Raw genomic sequence first — 20,735 nt, 5'->3', positions numbered from 1 at the left:
ACATGGAATTACGTGCAGCTCCCTGAGCAAGGCCTCCTGGGCTGTGCTTTTTTCTTCTCCAAATGCTGTTCCATTTGCCTAAAAAGTCTATCCACACCACCCACCTCCTCCTGCCAGCCTCAGTGACCCTGTGCCATCCTGCATATTTCCGCCAGGGCCCTTCCTGCCTGGCCTGCGTGGGTGAGGTCTCTTCTCCTACCATCGGGAGCACTTGTGGCTCCAAGGCCTGCATTTCCTTCTCCATCCCGGGGCCCCGCTGGCCCAGGGCCAGAAGTGTCTAGTGAGCCCGAGAGGCTGAGTGAGCGAATGGATGAATGAATCCAGGAAGCCAGATGAAAGGGCTTCGAGAGCTGAGCGCAGCATCTGATGCAGAGGAGGAGAGCGAGCGGAGGGGATTCCAGGAGGCTCTGTCGGTGAGTTTATGGTCCCTCAGTTTATCAAGTGGACACTGAGCCCATGAATGTTTAGTGGGAAGGCATTTGCGAACTAGTCAAAGTGACACCACAGTGCCATCCCTGCCGCTGCACCTTTTATATTAAAGACTGAGAAGTGACTGGGAAAGGAAGTGAATTTTCCCTCATCACTGACTGATTTCAGTCTCAACTAATTTAAGGGCTGACCTACGAATCTTCTAAAACCAAGCAGGGCCAGTATCCCAGAGATTGGACAGATGTGCCCTGTGAGCTATCTCATTGGCCAAGAGCTTGCTGTATGTGATGTGCTTAGAAAAACAAAAGCTGACAATGGCACCCACTGTGCTGTGGGCGTGGCCACTCTGGGAGGTTGACCACTCACCTGCTGGCTCCACACCCATCGCCTGTGGTTTACTGACTCTTCCTGGAGCTGGGTTGGGATTGTTGCACCTTCGTGTCTGCTCTCATCTTTGATTGGACCCTGCCAGGCTGGCACCACACCCCCCTCTCCACAAGGGAAACTGAGGCCAGAATCCTTGAGCAGCTCATACACAAAGTGAATAAGTAGGTGGGGAGCCCTCAGGGCCCTGCTCCCACCCCTGCACCGGCTGTTACTTTTGGGTGGTTGAATATCTGAGCAGTTACGATGCTTGCTTTGCTTTTCCGACCCAACCTTCTGCTGGAAATGACAATGTTGTGGCCCAGTAGCATTTCAAGGAACTGTTTAGAAAACAGCTTATTTTTTTTTTTTTGGTAAGAGAATTCTCAGTCTAAATGAGGAGAGTGAGATGTGAATGCCCAGCAGACAGTTTTGGTTGTTTGTGTCTATATTTAGAGGGAATCTGCTAAAATGGAGACAACTGGCTTTGGTTAGGCTGAGGCCACAGCTTAGGCTCAGGCGGCAGGGTGGGCCCAGGTCTTTTCCAGTTCTAGTTGCAGGGACTTTGGTGCCTGGACCTTTTCAAATTTTCCTTCTCATCTGTGAAATGCAGGTATAATACCCACATCTTGTAGTACATCGTAATAACTAAGTGAAGCACACACGGAAACCTGGAGCAGGGTGGTGGACGTCACATCACTAGGTGCTCCGGCAGTGGTCTCCTTCCCGCTCTACTGTGCCCTGGTCCCAGCCTCCACCTCCTCTGCAGTCCTGGGTGTAGGGAAGTCCACGTCATGTGGAGTGAATGGACCCTTCCTTAGTCACCTTCCTTACCACAGTTGACCCTTTCAGGGAAAGCCCAGAGGCTTCACAGATGGCCCTATGGTACACCCAGGCTACAGGCGGGACAGTCGGGGGCTCAGGCCTCTCGCTTGGTCTGAAGTGTCCCTGTTCTCTCCACCTCCCTCAGGGGCACAGCCTCACCTTAGGAAGTGCTACAAGAGCCTGCTTCCTGAGGGCTCTGCGGTCAGAGGTCCTGGGTCACAGTCTGGGTCACACGTGGACTAGATGTGTGACTGTCCTCCACGTCTGTCAGAGCACTCACCTGTGACGATGAGGCCAACCTGTGGAAGTGTAGAGGTGGGAGGTGCTGGTGTGTGTGTGTTTGTGTGTGCTAGTGTATGCCAGCCACTCTGTTCTCCTAACCTTGACCCCCCCCTCCCTACATGGGAGACCTTAGCCTCTCCCTGCCTCAGTTTCCCAGTCTTTGCAGTGGGAATACTAACTGGACCCACTGCACATGTCCCCGGGCAGGAGTGGATGGACCACATGGGAGCCGCATTCCACATATTGCACAGCACTGAATAGTGTTCAGTAATGTTAGCTGCTGCTTCCGCTGTTCCTTGCTCACCATTGACATTTCTTAACTTTGTATTTTGAAGTAATTCAGATTTATAAAAAGAATCAGAACTAGTACACAGGATTTCTGCACGCTCTTCCTGGCTCCTCCAAATGCTCATGTCTTGTGCAACCCAGTTCAGCTATTAGCACCAGGAAGTTAACATGGACATGGCTCTTAGCTAACCTGCAGACCCACCCCAGCTCTGTTGGCTAGTTCAGTGTCCTTTTCCTGGGTTGGGGTCCAGCCTGGAACCTCACGACGCATCTAATGGTCAGGACCTGGGGCAGGGGCTGGAATTGGCTGGCCATTTGGAGTATAGAGGGCAGGGAACTGTGCTCCACGGTCAGACAGTTCTGAGTCCTTGGAGAGGACAGTGGCCCAGGTTTCCTTACTTGAGAATTATACCCAAGGACAGCAGTCATGGCTCGTCACGTAGTAGGCTTTCCACAGAAGTGAATCCCTTCCTTGACGATTCCCGTGGACTCCCTGCTCTGCACTTACAGTGCCTGACGCCCATGGTCACTGCCAGACCCACCACAGCTGAAATGTTAAGGACATCAGACCAGCACTGTGGAAGGAGTCCACATTGATTTCTATGACTCACGAAACATTGCAGGGAGTCAGGCGCACTGACCCAGCACGTGGCTGCCTGGTGTGAGGGCCAAAGGTTCCTCCTGCCAGTTCCCCCGCTGCTGGCTGCTGATCTTAGATTGAGTGACCTGGCTGTGGACACCAATCCCCAAGTGTCCCTCCTGCACTCAGCTATTAGGCCTTGTTGACCCCGTTCTGTGCTCACATCTTTGGTTTTGTACCTCAGCACAGTGACGGTTATCTGCTAATGTCACAGTTTCCTTAGACATTTTCATCAGGTAACTTCCACTCTCTTTGGCTCAATGACTGCCTGGTGTTGGGGACTGAGTTGCAGTGGAATTGAGGGAGGAGACTGCCACTTGATCTGGGGCAAGTAGAATGTGGAGAGCCCCTTCCTCACAGAACTGTTCTGAGCGTTCGGGGAGAGCCCCACAATGCCCAGCACTGCCGGCACGGATAGACGCCTGCTTGGCAACTTGGTGTCCTTGCTCTTTGTTTGCCTAAACCCCAGGGTTTGGAGATGGGAGAGGACGCTGCTCTCATCCCTCTCTCCCAGCTGGATGTGAGTTCGTGATCAAGATTGATGAGCAAATGGTAAGAAGATGTGATTAGGGAACCTCTGCCTGGTCCTCGGCCACTGGAGAAATAACCTGGTGGGCCCTGCAGGAGGCACTGTCGCGCCATCCTTTGTGCCGATGGCAGGCATGCCAGAGAGTGTGGGGTCTCAGGGTGGGCTGTCCCTTCCCATGAGTGGACCATCAGTTTTGTGTGCCTTCCATAGGGCCTCTGTTAAAAGAACAGGCCCACAGTCCATACAGGTAACCTTTGAAAGCTCCACTTCCTCAGGCACATTGGCACGGCCGATGTGCAGCTCACTGACCTTCCAAGGTTTACTCGAAGTCAGATGATACGGGAACCTCTTGCGGGTGGACGAGCTCTGGGTCAGCAGCCCTGAGTCATGGGTGTTGGCCATGGCCCTGCCCTTGACTGGTGGTGTGGCCCTGGGGAATTTACCTGTCTGGGTCTCAGTTTCCATATCTGTAAAATGAGCGAGCTGGGGGAGTGTTCTGTAAGAATCTTTTTAGCATGAAATAAAAGTGATGAGATGGATTCTTTAACTGAGGGGAACACAGGTGTGGGCATGTGGCTCACATCGTGGGTTTGGATCATAACTGAGGCTGCAGGGCTGCCTTCTTTCCCCTCTTTCATTCTTTCCTGTAGGTAAACATTTCTGGAATTCCAATCATGTTCCAGGCACTGAGGTTATCTAAAGATGAGCAACATCAATTCCTGCCCTCAAAGGGGAGCGTTGTGGAGGAGCTGATCAGGGCTCTGAATAAGAGGAGCACAGGTTTCTCAGATGCTCAGGACCAGACAGGAGTTCCCACCAACATGGCTGTTCCTGCAAGCCTTGGTCTGAAGCCTCCCGGCTCCCTTCCCATCTGATCCTGTTCTTCACTGGCTCTATGACTTCGGTCAGTCACCTTAGCTCTGTGATCCTCAGTCTCCTTCTCTGTGAATCAGCCTCTTTCCTGCCCACGATGAACCTACGATGCAGAGCAAAGGAAAAGAGTCTAGGGGCTGCTCTGCAAGCTGTGGGCACGGTAACCCTGGCTGTGCCTGGGGGTGCAGTGCTTGAGGGCGCTGTGCCAAGCAGTGTGGTTCAGTGGAAGGACCACACTTGGGTGTTAGACAGAATTTGCATCCTGGGCTTCAGATATGTGAAAACTCTGTCCCACTAGGCCCAAGCTGCAGATACCCACTGCCTGAGCCTTGGCCTGTTCACCTGTCCATTGGAGCTCTTTGACCCCGCTTCATGGACAGGTGTGACACCTGTTATATATGGGTGCATGTAACCAAGCTCCAGCCCTCGCAGCTGCCCTGAGAAGTCAGGTGGTCACCTCATCTTCTGCACAGGAAGGTGGGCTTGGACAGTCGGTGCCTTGCTGAGGGGCAAAAAGCTGTTGACACAGAGCTGGCACTGAGGCTGTTTGTGTTTGTCTCCAAAGACTGTTTCCTGAGGGTCTTCTAGAGGGGTCTTCTAGCCCCCTGTGCTAGATCAGCTGTGAATGTGGCAGTTAGTGCGTGTGGCTGGTGCTGTGTGTGTGGCCTCCTTCTGGGTTCTGGTTAGGGCCTGTGGCTTTGGCTGGATCTCCCATAGTTGGCCAGCACCTACCTCTGGCCCTCGATGGCCCTTTGCTTCCTGGTGTGACCCCCTGTTCTCTCAGGAGCTCAGCCTGGGGCCCCTTCTTAGCTCTTTTCCTGTCCTGGCCATTTGCGCAGTTACCTCATTGGGGAACTGAATTTCTGGCCTGTCCCCCACTTTACAGGTGAGGAAGCTGAGGCCCAGAGAGTGAGTGAGGCCTGTACTTGTGGAGCTGAGATCTGAACCATGTTCTAGTCGATGTCTTAGTATGGAGAGTCAGACAAAGACATTTATAATGTATCATTGCTTTTACCACAGCTCTAATTTAGAAAAGGGCAGGCGCATTGTAAAATAAGCCCTATGTCTGCTCTTCATCCCTACATTATATAGGAACTACGAGATGGTTGAGTGTTCCTCCCTGACCCCTCACTGGCTTTGTACCTTGTGGCAGATGTGGCTGGACCCTGTCTGAACACCTCTGCGAGGGGTTTCCTGAAGGAGAAACATTGGAAAGGTCCTCCGGGGCTGTGCATAGCACAAGCCCCTGCTGGGACCTCCTGCCTTCAGGTGACTGTGATGAACCCCCTGCAGTCTTGAAAGAAGGTGGGGGCAGGGAGCTGCCCCGGGTTCTGTGGAGACAGCAAGGAGAGAAAGGGGGTCAGTAGCTGTAAGGAGTCCAGGGGAAGACCCCTCTTAGCTGCCCACAGCTGTCTTTCTAGTCTCATTTTCCAACACCCTGAACTTACCCAGGTGTTCCTTAGGTAAAATGTGGGCTTGCCATGTCACGTCAGCCCCATTTTCCAGTCAAGCTCCAGCCCCATGTTTTATTTAAAAATAATCCCCCAATTTCTGTTTCTTCTGTTTAAAATGCCATCATTATTTTGAAAAGGACAGCTGATCTATGGAAAGCCAATACTGCTAGAATATGAACTAAGTTCAAATTGTAGTCTTCGCGATCACTGCTTTTCATTTTTCTTGGTTAAACAGAATAATATTGACTTGGGGGAAATGCTTGGTGAAAGGAGTGAGTGGAGGAACAGAATTTATCTGGGCCTCCCTCGTCGAGGTGGAGCCTGCAGTGGCCTTCCTCCCAGGGCTCTGTTGGTTCCATTTCCCCACCTGGCTGAATGGCACCTTTGTCTTTGTTAGGAAGCCAGGTGGTCTCCACGTGGAAACAGGGAACTGATGCTAGTTAACCCCAGGTCCTCATTTTCTTATTTAATGCTCACAGCTGCCCGGCCGGGCGTGGCTCAGCAGTTGAGCATCGACCTAGGATCCAGGAGATCATGGTTTGATTCCCAGGCAGGGCACATGCCCCGGTTGTGGGCGGGATCAATGACTCTTTCATCATTGATATTTCTATCTCTCTCTCTCCCTCTCCCTTCCTCTCTCTGAAATCAATAAAGATATTTGAAAAACAAATAACGCTCGCAGCTGCCCTGCAGGCAGGTGAGCCTTTCGCGTCTTTGCTCACGCAGGAGCCTGAGCTTAGAGGCAGCCCGGGAGTGCAGGGCTGCTGTCTGACGTGTTTGAACTCCTTGCCCCTGCCTTGCTTTCTTCTCCACCTGTGCTGGTGCTGGGGTGACCAGAGGCCAGGAGCCAGTGCCTTGGTGCTACTTGGCTCTTGTTTTGGGGTAATGTTTGCATTGCTTTTGTTTGTACTACTACTGATTGCTCAGGATGACTTACTGTCTGCTCACTAATCCTAGCTTACCTCTGGCTTCAGGTTTTCAGCTGCTATGGAATGTTGCTCCTTTGTAATTAAATTATGTAGCCATTCTCAGTCTTTAGAGGGAGTGCATCTTAGGCGAGTGTAATTAGAAATGCATATTTAGCACACAAGGGAGAATGTTCTGTTACATAGCTGTGCGTTAAATGAAATACAGAGCATTTGTGGGCCGGGAGGTTCCATTCATAATGGAGACTCCTCCCGGAGGCCAGGAAGCCGTAATCCTCGGGAACCCTTCCTGCATGTGCCCAAGGCCTTTCTTTCTTTCATTCATTTACACAGGAAGCGTTTGCTGAGTTTCTCCCCGCCAGTGTGCCAGGCTGTGGGCGAATGCTGGGCTCCGCCATGCCTGGAGGGACCACCAGGGCGGGGACCTGACAGTGTGACCCGTGGGAAAGGGTTACATTGTCTATTTGTACAGTGGTGTCCTGGTGTCTATTAGTGAGGTCTTAGGAGTTGGACAGATATGGGATTGGATTCTGTCATGGCCAAGCTTTGGGATTAGCTGGGCAAATTACAAATCCAAGCCATAGTTTTTGTTTTTTTGTTTGTTTGTTTTTAAATCTCAATTGAGAGGCTCTATGGTCCAGTGGCCAAGGTGACATCCTGGGAGTCAGTGCCCCATAGAATGCCAGTCTTAGCTCATTGTCACCAGAGGGGTCCCTGGGAGGACTAGCGTGGCCTCCTGCTGTGGCTGGGTCACAGCTTTTATGGACACACTGGCAGGCGAGGCTGGTCCCTGGCCTGCTGGCTGTCTGCCGGCTGTGAGGCCTGGCCACATCTGTTGCGGGCTCACGGGTATGCAGGGCAGGCCTTTCTGTGGCTCGCTGTGAGGCTCAGCCGTGCCATTGCAGACACAATACTGTGTGCTGCTGCCAACGGAGGCCTCCCACTGGGTATGGCAGGGCAAGAGCCGCTTTGGAGGGGAGCCAGCCTGGGTGGGTCCTCAGGGAAACGCCAGGGTAGAGTGAACAGCTTTAGCAAGGTTAATGGAGAGTGTCAGAAATGGCGCCTGCCAGTGTCAGACCAGCTGGGTTAAAGGTGAGGGGACATGGTGCCTGCCAGCACCTCTGGCCCGGGAGAAAGTTCCCATAGACCCCTGTCCCTACAGCACACACCCTGAAAGTAGTCAGTGCTTCACCTTCACAGGACCAGGTGCTTTACAAATGCTGCCTCTGTGCCGGGACTCAGAAAGCGCCACCTGGGCTTCCTGCAACCCCTTCACTACGCTCTCCCAAACGTAAGGCCCCTGGTTTTCAAAGCCAGGTGTTATGGGGGCTCCTCTTCCTGGTGCAGGTCCCCCAGGCAAGGGCTCGGACCCCTCACTCTTCAGGGACAATCTCTGTGGTTGTGATCTCTCTCCCATTTGTGGGTCACCTCTTGGGGAGTGGGGGTGGTGTGGGCCCTGACTAGACTTAGTCTCTACCCTTCTACGTGTCTCAGTGTGGCTTTTCTTTATATCTGTAGTTGTAGAAACTCTGTCCTGCTGTTCTTCAGGTTGTTTTCAGAGACAGCTATAGTATATGTAGTTGTTGTTTTGGTGTCAATGAGAGGAGGTGAGCTCAGGATCTTCCTGCTCGGCCATCGTAAACTCGAAGCCAGAAGCCTTGCTCTTGAATGTCAATATAGTTTGTCCATGACATGCCGTTCCTTGTGGTCGGTGCACTGCTCCCGCAACAAACATGTCTCCAGATGGGGTCACCCGCCTGTGTGATTCTTTTTTTTTAAAAAAATATGTCTTTATTGAGTCTAATGAACAAAATGAACTAATGAACAAGATAGATACAGAGACATAGAAGCACGGAGCAGTTGGACGAATTTCAGAGGGAAGGTGAGGGTGGGGGGGAGATTAATAAAGAAACTTTGATGCATGTATATGTGACCTATGGACACAGACAATAGTGTGGAGAAGACCAGGGGGTTCAATGAGGGGAAAAGGGGGACATCTGTAATACTTTCAACAATAAAGAAAAAGCCCACCCAGGCGTGGCTCAGTGGTTGAGCGTTGACCTAGGATCCAGGAGATCGGTGTTCGATTCCCAGTCAGGGCACATGCCCGGGTTGCAGGCTGCAGCCAATCAGTGACTCTCTCAACATTGATGTTTCTCTCTCTCTCTCTCCCTCTCCCTTCCTCTCTTTGAAATCAATAAAGACATATTTAAAAAAACAAACAAAACAATAAAGAAAAAAATAAAAATATCCCCGGGTGAGGATTTTATGTGTGTGTGTGTGTGTGTGTGTGTGTATCTGTCTTTATTGATTTCAGAGAGAAGAAGGGAGAGATAGAAACATCAATGATAAAAGAGTCATTGATTGGCTGCCTCCTGCACTGGGGATTGAGCCCACAACCCTGTCATGTGCCCTGACTGGGAATCAAAGTGCAATCTCTTGGATCCTGGGTTGGTGCTCAACCGCTGAGCCATGCTGGCCGGGCCCTCCTGTGTGATTCTTAGACCTCTCTTGAGTAAAGCCATAATTGCACCTCAACCATTTGAGTAAAGGGACTCCCTGTTTTTGTCCTGATCAGTAGGCCATGTGGCCCCATGCCTGTCAGAGAGGCAGCCGGCAGTGAAAGTGGGCTTACCTGGATTCCACTCTGTGGCTAGGATGTCTGAGGGACTTAATGAAGGTGAATGTTGGACGGGATCTTACAGCTCACTGGCATTGGCCAGGATTCTAAGACGTGGTTTGAGTTCTTTCTTTCCTCAGCACCTACGTATCGAGCATCCTGGGAGCACCAGACACCAGGGTTTAGTGGTGAAATGCTGGGTGGAACTTACTTGGTCATGATGCAGTACCCATTTTATACATTACTGTATTTGATTCAGTAATATTTTGTTAGTGGTTTTTGCCTCTAAATTCATGAGGAATATAGGCCTGTAGGTTTTTTCCATGTAAGCTCTCTGATTTTGTTATTTGGGCAACACAGGCCTCATCAAAAGAATGAGGACCTTCTCTCCCTCCTCTATTTTCTGAAGATGTTTATGTAAAATTGTTGTTATCTTTAACATACAGTTTCATAGAATTCAGCTGGGAAGCCATCTGAGCTTTTAGGAGGGTGTTTTTATTATGAATTCCATGTCTTCAGTGGCCATAGACTTTTCAGGTTTTCTGTTTCTTGGTTTCGTTTGGTAATGCGTGCATTTTATCTAAGTTGTTGAATCTATTGGCACTAAATTGTTTACATTATTTCTTTTTTTTTTTTTAATTTTTATTTTTTGTTTAAAGTATTACAGGTGTCCCTTTTTCTCCCCAATGACCCGTTCCTTCCCCCTCCCCAGTCACTCTCCCCACCATTGTCCGTGTCCTTGGGTTGTGCATATCTGCATATAAATTCTTTGGTTACTCTCTCCCCCTCCACCCCCCTGCCCTCCTCCATCCCTCTGACATTCGTCAGTCTCATCCATGCTTCCATGTCATTGAATCTATTCTGCTCATCAGTTTATTAAGTTCTTTAGATTCCATGTATAAGTGAGATCATGTGATATTTTTCTTTCTCTGCCTGGCTTATTTCACTTAGCATAATATTCTCCAGGTCCATTCATACTGTCCCAAAGGGTATGAGATTCTTCTTCTTTACAGCTGCGTAGTATCCATGGTGTGAATGTCCCACAGCTTTTTATCCACTCATCTACTGATGGGCACTTGGGCTGTTTCCAGATCTTAGCTATTGTAAACTGTGCTGCTGTGAACATCGGGGTACATATATCCTTTCTGATGAATGTTTCAGGATTCTTAGGATACATTCCTAGGAGTGGAATCACTGGGTCAAATAGCAGCTCCATTTTTAATTTTTTGAGGAACCTCCATACTGTTTTCCATAGTGGCTGCCCCAGTCTGCATTCCCCCCAGCAGTGCACCAGGTTCCCCTTCCCCACACCCTCGCCAGCACATGTCGTTTGTTGATTTGTAGATGGAGCCATTCTGACAGGTGTGAAGTGACACCTCATTGTGGTTTTAATTTGCATCTCTCTGATGATTAGCGACTTGGAGCATTTTCTCATGTGTCTCTTGGCCATCCGTATGTCCTCTTTGGAGAAGTGTCTATTTAAGTCCTTTGCCCATTTCTTATTTGGGTTGTTTGTCTTCCTCTTGCTGAGTGCTGTGAGTTCTTTGTACACTTTGGAAATTAGCCCCTTATCAGATTCATCCTTGGCAAATATGTTTTCCTAGACTGTGGGGTTCCTTTGTATTTTGAGGCTGTTTTCTTTTGCTGTGCAGAAGCTTTTGAGTTTGATGTAGTCCCATATGTTTATTTTTTCCTTTGTTTCTCTTGCCCTAGGAGATGTATCAGTGAAAAGTCCACTACGTGGGGTGTCTGTGACTTTACTGCCTATGTTTTCTTCCAGGATTTTTATGGTTTCAAGACTTACATTCAAGTCTTTTATCCATTTTGAGTTTATTTTTGTGTGTGGTGAAAGTTGGTGGTCTAGTTTCATTCTTTTTCATGTACCTGTCCAATTTTCCCAGCACCACTTATTGAAGAGACTGTCTTTACTCCACTGTATGCTCTTGCCTCCTTTGTCAAATATTAACTGACCATAATGGCGTGGGTCTATTTCTGGGGTCTCTGTTCTGTTCCATTGATCTATATGCCTGTTGTTGTACCAATACCAGGCCGTTTTGCTTACAATGGCTTTGCAATACAGTTTGAAGTCTGGTAATGTGATCCCTCCCACTCTGTTCTTTTTTCTCAAAATGGCTGCAGCTATTCGGGGTCTTTTTTGGTTCCATATAAATTTTCGAAACATTATTTCTTTATGACCCTTTTAATGTGTATAGGATCTGTACGGATACTCATTTTCATTCTTGATATTGGTGATGAGTTTCTCTCTTTTCCCCCTTTATTAACCTAAGTCAGAGTACTGTCACTTTTATTGGTATTTTTCAAGAACTAGGTTTCAATTTAATGATATTTCTCTATTATGTGTCCACTTTCTATTTACTCAGAGCCTGATCCTGTCTTCCTGGCCAGGTTGCTGTCCCTTCCTATCCAGCTCCTGCCCAGTAGGCACACACCATCCTTTCTGCTCCTGAATCCCTATGTAGCCTATGACACTCTTCTGTCATAGATCACAGTTTATCTTAGATGCCTCTGGGCTTGTGTCTTTGAGTAGACTTGATCCCCTTAAGGGTGGTACTGTGTCTTCTGCCATAGTCCCTTATCACATGGAAGACATTCATCTAGAACCCTGGATGAGGGTGAGTGAATGATTAGATAGGTGAATGAATGCTATTCTGAATAACTTGCTTAAGTGGCAAGAGAGCAGGCTGTATGGCCATATAGCTCTGTATTCTTATCGTGGATGTGCCACTTCCTGGGTCTGTGGCCTGCGCCAGTCACCTGACTGCTCTGAGCCTTGTTTATGAAAACAGGACTTTCCTTGCAGGGCTCTTAAGGACGTTGGAGTCAATGTGTGTAGATCACCTAGGAGAGCACTTGGCACTAGTTGGTGCTCAATAGAAGGCAGCCATTGAAAAGACCTCTTAATTGAGCAGCAGTAATCCGTCGTATGCCTAGAAAATAGTGTTTTTCTCTAGCACCTTGCCCATTACTGATGCTTGTAATAGACTTTTCTCAAAGTGAGGCCTGTGGCACCCTCCAAGAAGAGGTGTGTTGGCAGAGGAGTGCGTTGCTTCCTGTTACAACTTTGCCTGACCAATTCACTCTATGGTTTTATTAAAATATTCTAATTTTATGCAGCAGAGTAGGCTTTTTTTAAATCAACGAAGAATGGCAGTAATACTCAGTAATTTCACAAAACCTTTTCTGTGGTTGATTTTCATAAATTAGATATTTTCTCTATAATTATATCTTTTCCTTGATTCTTTACAGAGCAAAGAAACATCCAATTCCAAGAAAATAGAAACAGACTATTTCTTATTTGTCATATGGTCCTTGGCAGTTATCTATTTCTGTGTATTTTTTGCTCAGTTCTCTGGAGATTTCTACTACATCACTCCCTGGAGATGACTTTTAAGTTTACCCTAAAAAACCAACCAACCAAACAAAGACAATGTGACATTTTTTGTTACTCAGCAAGTTTTGGTTTGTAAGGCCATTATCAAGTATCTGCTTACTTGACCAGCATACCTGCAATTTGAGGAAGCTGCTCTCTGTGTGTTGGGTGAGGGGTTGGCTTCATTTGTTTATTAGTTAACTTACTTGACATTCATTCCCTCAGAGTGTCCTGAGACCAGGGACCACACCTTATGCATCTTGTTCCAAGTGCAGAGCCTGCCCTCGGGAAGTACCCAGGAAGTGTTTGCAGGTGAGGGAAAGAGTAGCCCAAACAAATGAAAGTCACCTGGATTCAGAGAGGCTCCTGGGACGTGCGTACGAGGGGGTTACAGGAAACTGGCAATCTTTTTGAGATGATAGGACAATGCTGTGTGCTTTGGGAAAAGGATTTGAGATTTGGGTGAGTCCGAAAGATGACACTTGCATATTTAAAAAGCTGAGCCCTTTTACAGGGAGGAGGAACAGAAGTCTTTTGGGAGAAGGCGTGGCCTTTTCTGGGACACGAGGGAGGAACACCACTTATGTAGGAGGAGAGAATTAGTGGCGATGTCCTGGTGGTAGAAGAGTTGAAGGGCGCCTGTGCACTTCCAGGTGGGAAGGCACCCTGAGGCGTGCGAGGGGAGCTGTTACAAGTGGGGCTGAAGGGCTTTAAATGACATTTCCCCAAGGCCAGGAATAGATGGCCAGTGAGCAAGTGAAACGATGCCTAATTTCACTCCTCATTAGGAAAATGCAAATCAAAATAAAAATGAGATTCTACTTTATGCCCATTAGGAGGGCTGTTATTAAAAAAAGGACAGCCCCCCAAACAGAAATTAACAAATGTTGACAAGGATGTGGAGAAATGTGAGCCCTTGTGCTCTGCGGACAGGAATATAAAATGGTTCAGCCACTGTGGAAAATGCCTGGATTCCTAATAAAATTAGATATATATAAATAAGTGTATACCCCAAAGAATTGAAAAGAAGGCCTCAGAATAGGTATCTGTACATCCCTGTGCACAAGGTGTCCCACCAAAAGGTGGATGCAACCCACCTGTCCATGGACGGATGGATGGGCAGACAAAATGTGGTCTCTGTGTACAAGGGAATAGTTTCCAGCCTTAAAAAGGAGGTAAGTTCTGATAACATTCTGCAACATGGGTGAACCTTGAGGACTTTATGCTAAGTGAAATAAGCTGAACACAGAAGGACAAAAACTGTGTAATCACATTTATGTGAGATTCCTAGAATCCTCAGACTCAGAGACAGAAAGAGGACAGTGGTGCCGAGGGGAAATAGGGAGCCAGTGTTTAATACTTACAGATTTTCAGTTCGGGAAGATGAGAACATTCTGGAGATGAGCAGTGGTTATGGTCTCCCTGTAGTGTGAATGTGCTTAATGAAACAGAACTACACATTTTAAAATGGTAAAAAGGGTGAGTTTTATGGTATGTATATTTTACCATGAAAAAAAATGTAAAAAAGAAAAGAAATGGTGCAGAAATCCATTCCCCATTTCCTTCCACGCTCAGCCATATTGCCTCCGGGTATCAGGCGGTGAGGCTGCAGAGGGAGATGGGAATTTATTGAACGCGGGCCTACTCTGACACTTCCATATTTCTCATCGAACCTCCGCAGCATCTAGGAGATAGGCATTCATTATTGTTTCCATTTAGCAGTCGAGAAACTGAGGCTGAGAGTGGTGTGATGATGTGCCTGGTGGAGGAGACCTCTGGTGGCTTTGGTAGAGGATCCTGGCTGGGGACTAGCTCCTGACCCTCCCAGCACTTCTGCCCTGCCCCAACCAGCATTGATATTTACCCTGCCCTTGTGCCCTTGGTACTTGCTGCCCCTCCCCAGAAGCTTAGGGTTTTGCCGCATAGGAGGAAAAGTTCTGGAAGGGGTGGTAGAAGGGTGAGGGAGCACTAATGCCATTTTTACATCTTCCTAGACCCTGGAAGCCATCCTGAATTTTAAATACTCCGGAGGCCCGGGCCACATTGAAGGCTATTACAGGAAACTGTCCCTGGGGCTGCACGTGGAGGTCGAGCCGTCGGTGTTCTTCACCCGAGTCAGCACTCTGCCAGCGACCAGGTAACGGGGTCTGCTCTGCGGTCGCCTCGTTTCAGAGCCCAGCTGCGTGTGCAGTTCTGACCTTGGTGGTCGCCGTGGTCCCGCCTCCTTTCAGGTCCGCGCTGTCCTGCCAAGCTGCTCAGACTCCCTGCATCTCAGGTCCTCCTCAGAGAAGCAGGCAGTGCTTCAGGTAGTTGTGAGTGAGTGGGTGTTCTCCCGTTTAACATGCTGTAACAATCACGTTGACATCACCACGTGCCTGTGTGTGGTCCGCACTGTGCAGGACATGGCTCTCCTAATTGCGCTGAGCCTGGTCCTGGTTCTGATCTACTCTGGGGGCTCCTGGATGAGTCCAGCATCCTTCTTTACATCACTCTGGCATCCCAGGAAGACGTGTGCTCAGGCCAGCCATTCAGCATCTCAGCTGGACCCCCACTTCACGGAGCTCCCCGCCATCCGAGCATCGGGCTGTGTCTGCCCAGGGAGCCCATCTTGCCCGGAGGCCTTCTCTCCTGTTGACTTCCCAGACTTCGTCTTCCTTCAGGAAGAAGGCAGTCGGACCATGTGTCCATGCAGACCCACAGTGGCCAGAGATACGAGAGGTGTTCTCTAAGGGGGAGGATGAGTTTCTCATCCAAAACTTTGACCCACGGTGACCTGGGGGTCACAGGGGCTGAGAGCACTGGGTGGAACTCCAGCCAGCGGGGACCCTCTGCCGCTCAGACTCCTGGCCCAGCAGCCTTTGGAAAACAGGTCCTGGTCACCCCTGAGCTCTGGATACATCCATGTCCAGGGCACCTTTCCTTCCGGGCGGGGCGGAGTGGGGGAAATTATTCACTGTCAGGGGTTAAGGCAACCGGGAGAGGCAGCATACTCAGTCGGCTCTCTCCTCCCCAGAGTAAAGTACAGGGGTGTCGGAGCCGTGTTAATGTTGACATAAAACTCCCTTTAAAGTGATATGGCCCCAACTAATGAGTGTAGTTTTGGTTGATAGGAAAGATTATTTGTCTTCCCCAAAATTGGAGAATGGCTTGAGCAAGAGCGACTGGCTCAGCTTGGGCTGTTAGCACCACGTTTCATCACCGTCACTTCTCAGTCCTGGCCAAGGCTGGCCTCTGTTTTGAACGTGTGTGAAGAAGCCCTTGCCCTGGGGAAGCTTTAGCCAGGACTGCTCCTGGGGCTCTGAGCGTCTCAGGTCCTTCCTGCGTGCTGGGTCCTCTCCATCCTCAAGCTGGGCTCTTTCCTTCCATGCCCTCATCACCCGCTGCCCCCGCTCATGGAAATAGTTCTCGGAAGCAGCACAGGTTGTCACCGAGCTGGTTGCTTCCCCTTCTTGATATCTTGCTTCCACACTGTGGGCCCTGCAGCTCTAACTGACAATTTCAGGTGAGAAAAGTGTTGCCTCGTGTGGGGTGCAGACGGCACTTGGAAGAGCTGATTTGCCAGCCGGCTGTTTGGCTCCCAATCACCCAACCTGTAGGTCTCACCCCTTTTTTTTGGGCACATACGTGTCTCCTCCCTGCCCTTAGGGTGGAGATGTGGTTCCTTTTCTTTCGCCCTGTCCATTCCTGTCATGTCTGGTTGATCCTGGGTCCTTCGACAGTCTACCGATGGCCCAGCGCACCCACTGCCTTCCAGAAGCTGCCATCTGTGCGGCCGCTGCCCCCGTTCCTGCTCTGCGTCGTCCCGTTGGCACAGAGCCTGCCCCAGAGCCCTGGCCGCAGAGCGCCCAGCCGACTGCGTGCGGGGCTGTCTGCCCAGCCTTCCTGTGCCGTGCAGCTCGTCTGGCCTGGCTCCCCCCTCCTGCGGGACACTTGCTTCTCAGCAGCACTGGCTACGTCAGGACAGTTAACCCCACTGTGCCTTTGTAGACAGCTGTAACTGTCATTTTTCTTAAATTATCATCCCTTCACTTTGGCAAGTTTCTGTTTACCAGTGATGATCTGTGTTACCATTTTTGTAAAATTTTCCTAAACATGACCAGGCAGAGCAGGTTGTCTGTCCGTGGGTTCCTCTGTACTTCCTCGAACTTCTCATAAAGCACTAGCTGGACTTCTGTCATTCCAGTGCTTGATGGAGCACTCACAGGGCTGAGAGGGCGAGAGCACAGTCCTTGGGTTTCATCAACCTGGTGGAAGCTCATCAGGCAGAAATAACACCAGGTGGAAACCTGGGTCTGTGTTAAGGAGTGATGAGTCCAGAAATCATAAATCAATGAATAAATGTCAAAGATCCCTCCCCCTCACTTCTTAATTTCTTTACTAGACTATTGACTGTTTAAAGGAGAAATGATTAATTTATTCTGTAATGCAGATCATATACAGAAGTAAAATATGTGACAAAAAAAGAGCATGGATAAATGGAAGAGAAAATGAGAGTGGGGAAATGGAAGTTCTTATGCAAAATGTCCTATTAGTTGTGGTGAGAATGTGGTAAGTTAAAGATGCCTGTTGTAAACCCTCAAGCAACACGTAAGGTCCGGATAACAAGCCAGAAGAAATAAAATGGAATACTAAGAAATACTGAATTCGAAAGTGGGGAACTGGTGGCAAGAGCGGAGGATAGAAGAACCTGGAACGAATAGGAAACAGAGCAATGTGGCGAACTTATCACACTGTACCCCCACGTCCACTACATGTCAGTGGATTACATGGTACGTTTAAAAGTAGAAATTGTTAGACCATATAAAAAAGCAGGACCCAACTATAGGTTTTCTGCAAGAAACATGAAATTTGCAGTTTAAAAGCCAAAAGATGGGGGAAAAATATATACTACGCAAGCACCAATCATCAGAAAATTGGCACGGGTGTATGAATATCCAACAGGCTGCCTTGGAGAAAAGGGTGGAGAGGGTAACGTGCACTGAGGGAAGGTAACGTCACAAGGGTGCCGACCATCCTAATGTAAGTGAACTTCAAAAGCAGAGCTTCAAAATAAAACTGACCTCTGAAGGGAAAAATGAAAACAAAATGAAGGGAGAACTTATGGTCAGCTATTTCAACATTTGTCTCTCAGTATTTGATAGAAGAAGCAGAAAATCAGTAAAAGTATGGGAAACATGTCCCAGTCAAAATCCCAAAAGGGTTTTGTTGTTGGGGGTGTGTGTGTGGAAACTGACAAGCTGGTTTTTTTTAAAGTTACTTGAAAATGGAACAGACTGTTGCCAATGAATAGGCAAATAACTTGAAAAGAAAGAGAGGAATTTGTAGGACATAAGCCATGTGATTTTAAGACAATATAACGTTACAGTAATCAAAGAGGATGCCATTGTTGTAAAGTTAGAGATCGATGGACCATAACAGTCCAAAAATAGACTCATATATGATCAATAAGTTTTTTAAAGGAGTGGAAACAATTTCATGTGGAATGAAAAGTCTTTTGAACAAATGGTTCAGGAAGAACTGGATATATTTGGGAGGTACTTTGACCCATGCATCATGTCATATAAAAAAATTTACTTGAGGTGGACTCCAGCTCATTCCAGACCAAAACAACTCCAGCTATAAACCTGAAGAAGAGGCAGTAGAGCATCTTCATAACTTTGGGGCAAAGATTTCTCAGATGGGGTCAGCAACTACTAACCATACAATAAAAAGCTGATACGATAGATTTTGTCAAAATTAAAAACTATAGCTCATCCAAAGGCATGCTACACACTGGGAGAAAATGTTTGCAATACATTTATGCAACCAAGGCCTTGTATCTGATACACATATAATGAAGTTTTAAAATTAAATACTAAAGAGACAAACACAAAAAATGGGCAGAAGATACGAGCAACATTTCACAAAGGAAGGTATACAGGTGGCCCATAATCACCTGAACGTGCTCAATGGGTGTGGAGTCATTGGTTCCTGGGAGAGTTGTGTACCTGCCCCTTTCATTAACATTGATAATTTATGCAGTTTTCCCCATTGGTAATTTTTTAATGGTGAAAGGCGGCAGGGAAATCCTTCTTATTCAGGGCCCACCCCATTCTAGGGGAATGTCATAGGTTCCTTGTGTTCAGTGTCCCACTTCAGCTCTAGAGCACCTGTCGAAGTTGGCATTGCTCTCTGGACGTGGTAACTAACTCACCCTCTGTAGCATGTTAATGAGGAGAAGAGATGGGACTTGAATCATGGCCTTCGTGGCACCCAAATCCGTGCTCTCTGCCTCAGGTCTCTGAAGTGGGAGCCCTGGCACCTGGGTTCACGTGCTCATTTGCCCTCACCCCGCGGTGTTTTTGGAAGCGGCTGGCTCTCTCCCCCAGCTTCAGCCTTCCTGTCCCTTGCTGAATACAGATGGCAGGTGATGTCCTCATTGTTTCTTTACCCGTCTCCCCCAGGGCTGTACACAGGTCTCGGTTGACTTTTATTTAGGAGATCAATTACCTCTGAGATTCACTTTTTACACAAAGCTGCCTGGTAATGTTGTTAGGGAGGAGATTGAAATGGATTGGGCCGTGCTGCCCTGAGTGCTGAGCCTCCCTCCCTCCTGAGGAGCAATTTTTTTAGCCTGTGAAGATAAATGATCCAGTCTTAGGCATGGCTACTCTGAGCTGTGCGGAAAATACTCTCCTCTGAACAGGGTGTAGGGTGCAATAGTTATTCCATTATTAACAGAAATCACACCACTTGACACATCACAGCGCTTATCCTGGCCATTTAGAAAAATTCCATTTCCCCCCTGGGTGAGGGCAGCTCGGCTCACAGGCACCGAATCAAGGCAATTGTAGTGTTAGATTTTATCATGGTCGATCTTCTTCAAGTTGCTATATTCCTGTATTCAATTGGTTTTAAATTTAACGAGAATTTAGAATTTTTACAAGCATCAGGATTCAGAATCAAACATATCTGTATCTGATTTTAGGTTCTGATCCTACTGCTTATGTGCTCTGTCATTCATATTTCTTTAAGCATCATCTATCCTTCGTCTCGAGGTGAAGATAACATTGATCTTGCAGGGTCCTGGTAAGGTTTAAAAATATGTATGTAAAGGATCTAATACAGGGCCTGGCACAAGGTGGGTAATTGGAAATTGGTGGTTGGTCATCATTTTCTTATGTGTGTGCACATGCACGCCACAATAGTATGCGAGTCTGGGGACAGAGGGATATGGTCCTATCAACACACACCAGCTCTGTGGCAGCTGCCGCTGTGACTTCCATAGGATGTCATTCACCTTCCTGCATCTCAGCAGCCTGCTTGGCCTTGTTCCCACCTTTCTGTAGCCTCACTGATGGCAAGGGCTCCTCTGGAGGGTCGGGTGCAGTCTCCTCTGCAGCCCATGGTGTGTTCAGGTGGTCCTTGCATTACACTTTGAGAAACCCTGGTTTAGCGGATAGTAAGGCATTTGTAGTCTTCAAGGATATTCAAAAGCTCAATACCTCTGTGCGGCAGCGGGGACCAGAGCTTATGTCACCAGGAGCACTTTCAGATTCTTTGTTCTATTTTTCTTCACCTTAGGCTGAATTAAGCTCCCTGGCTTAAAGAAAATTATCTTTATTATTGAAAGTATTACAAATGTCTTTTTTCCTGTTGACCCCTTCTACCCCGCCCCCGCCACCACCTGCCCCAGGCCTTCACCACACTATTGTGTGTGTCCATGGCTTATGTATATATGCACATAAGCTCTTAGGTTAATCTCTTCCCACTTCCCTTCCCCCCCCACCTTCCTTCTGAGATCCCTCAGTCTGCTTCATGCTTCTATGTCTCTGGATCTGTTTTGTTCATCAGTTTATTGTGTTCATTACATTCCACATATTAGTGAGATCATGTGATACTTGTCTTTCTCTGCCTGGCTTATTTCACTCAGCATAATACTCTCCAGGTTCCTCCATGCTGTCCCAAAGCTGAGTAATATTCCATGGTGTGGATGTGCCACAGCTTTTTTATTCACTCATCTGCTGATGGGCACTTGGGCTGTTTCCAGATCTTAGCTATTGTAAATTGCGCTGCTATGAACATAGGGGTGCATAAGTTCTTTCTGATTGGTGTTTTGGGTTTCTTAGGATATAT

The 20,735-nt window shown here is 48.1% G+C and overlaps 1 protein-coding gene across 1 annotated transcript in view; it reads left to right on the top strand.

The window, feature by feature from the left end:
* Nucleotides 1-332: 332 nt before the first annotated feature.
* The window catches only part of LOC148091368 (trafficking protein particle complex subunit 9-like), a 116,914-nt gene continuing 96,511 nt past the window's right edge, over nt 333-20,735 (top strand). The window contains exons 1-2 of the mRNA XM_087825193.1: nt 333-413; nt 14,615-14,757. Coding sequence (XP_087681319.1) covers nt 333-413; nt 14,615-14,757 — 224 coding nt within the window. The remainder of the gene's footprint in view (nt 414-14,614; nt 14,758-20,735) is intronic.

This window comes from Miniopterus natalensis, chromosome 16, assembly GCF_054644295.1.
Source record: "Miniopterus natalensis isolate mMinNat1 chromosome 16, mMinNat1.hap1, whole genome shotgun sequence".
Classification (NCBI taxonomy): domain Eukaryota; kingdom Metazoa; phylum Chordata; class Mammalia; order Chiroptera; family Miniopteridae; genus Miniopterus; species Miniopterus natalensis.
Note: the sequence above shows the minus strand (reverse complement) of the source record. Positions and strands in the feature narration are given on the sequence as shown.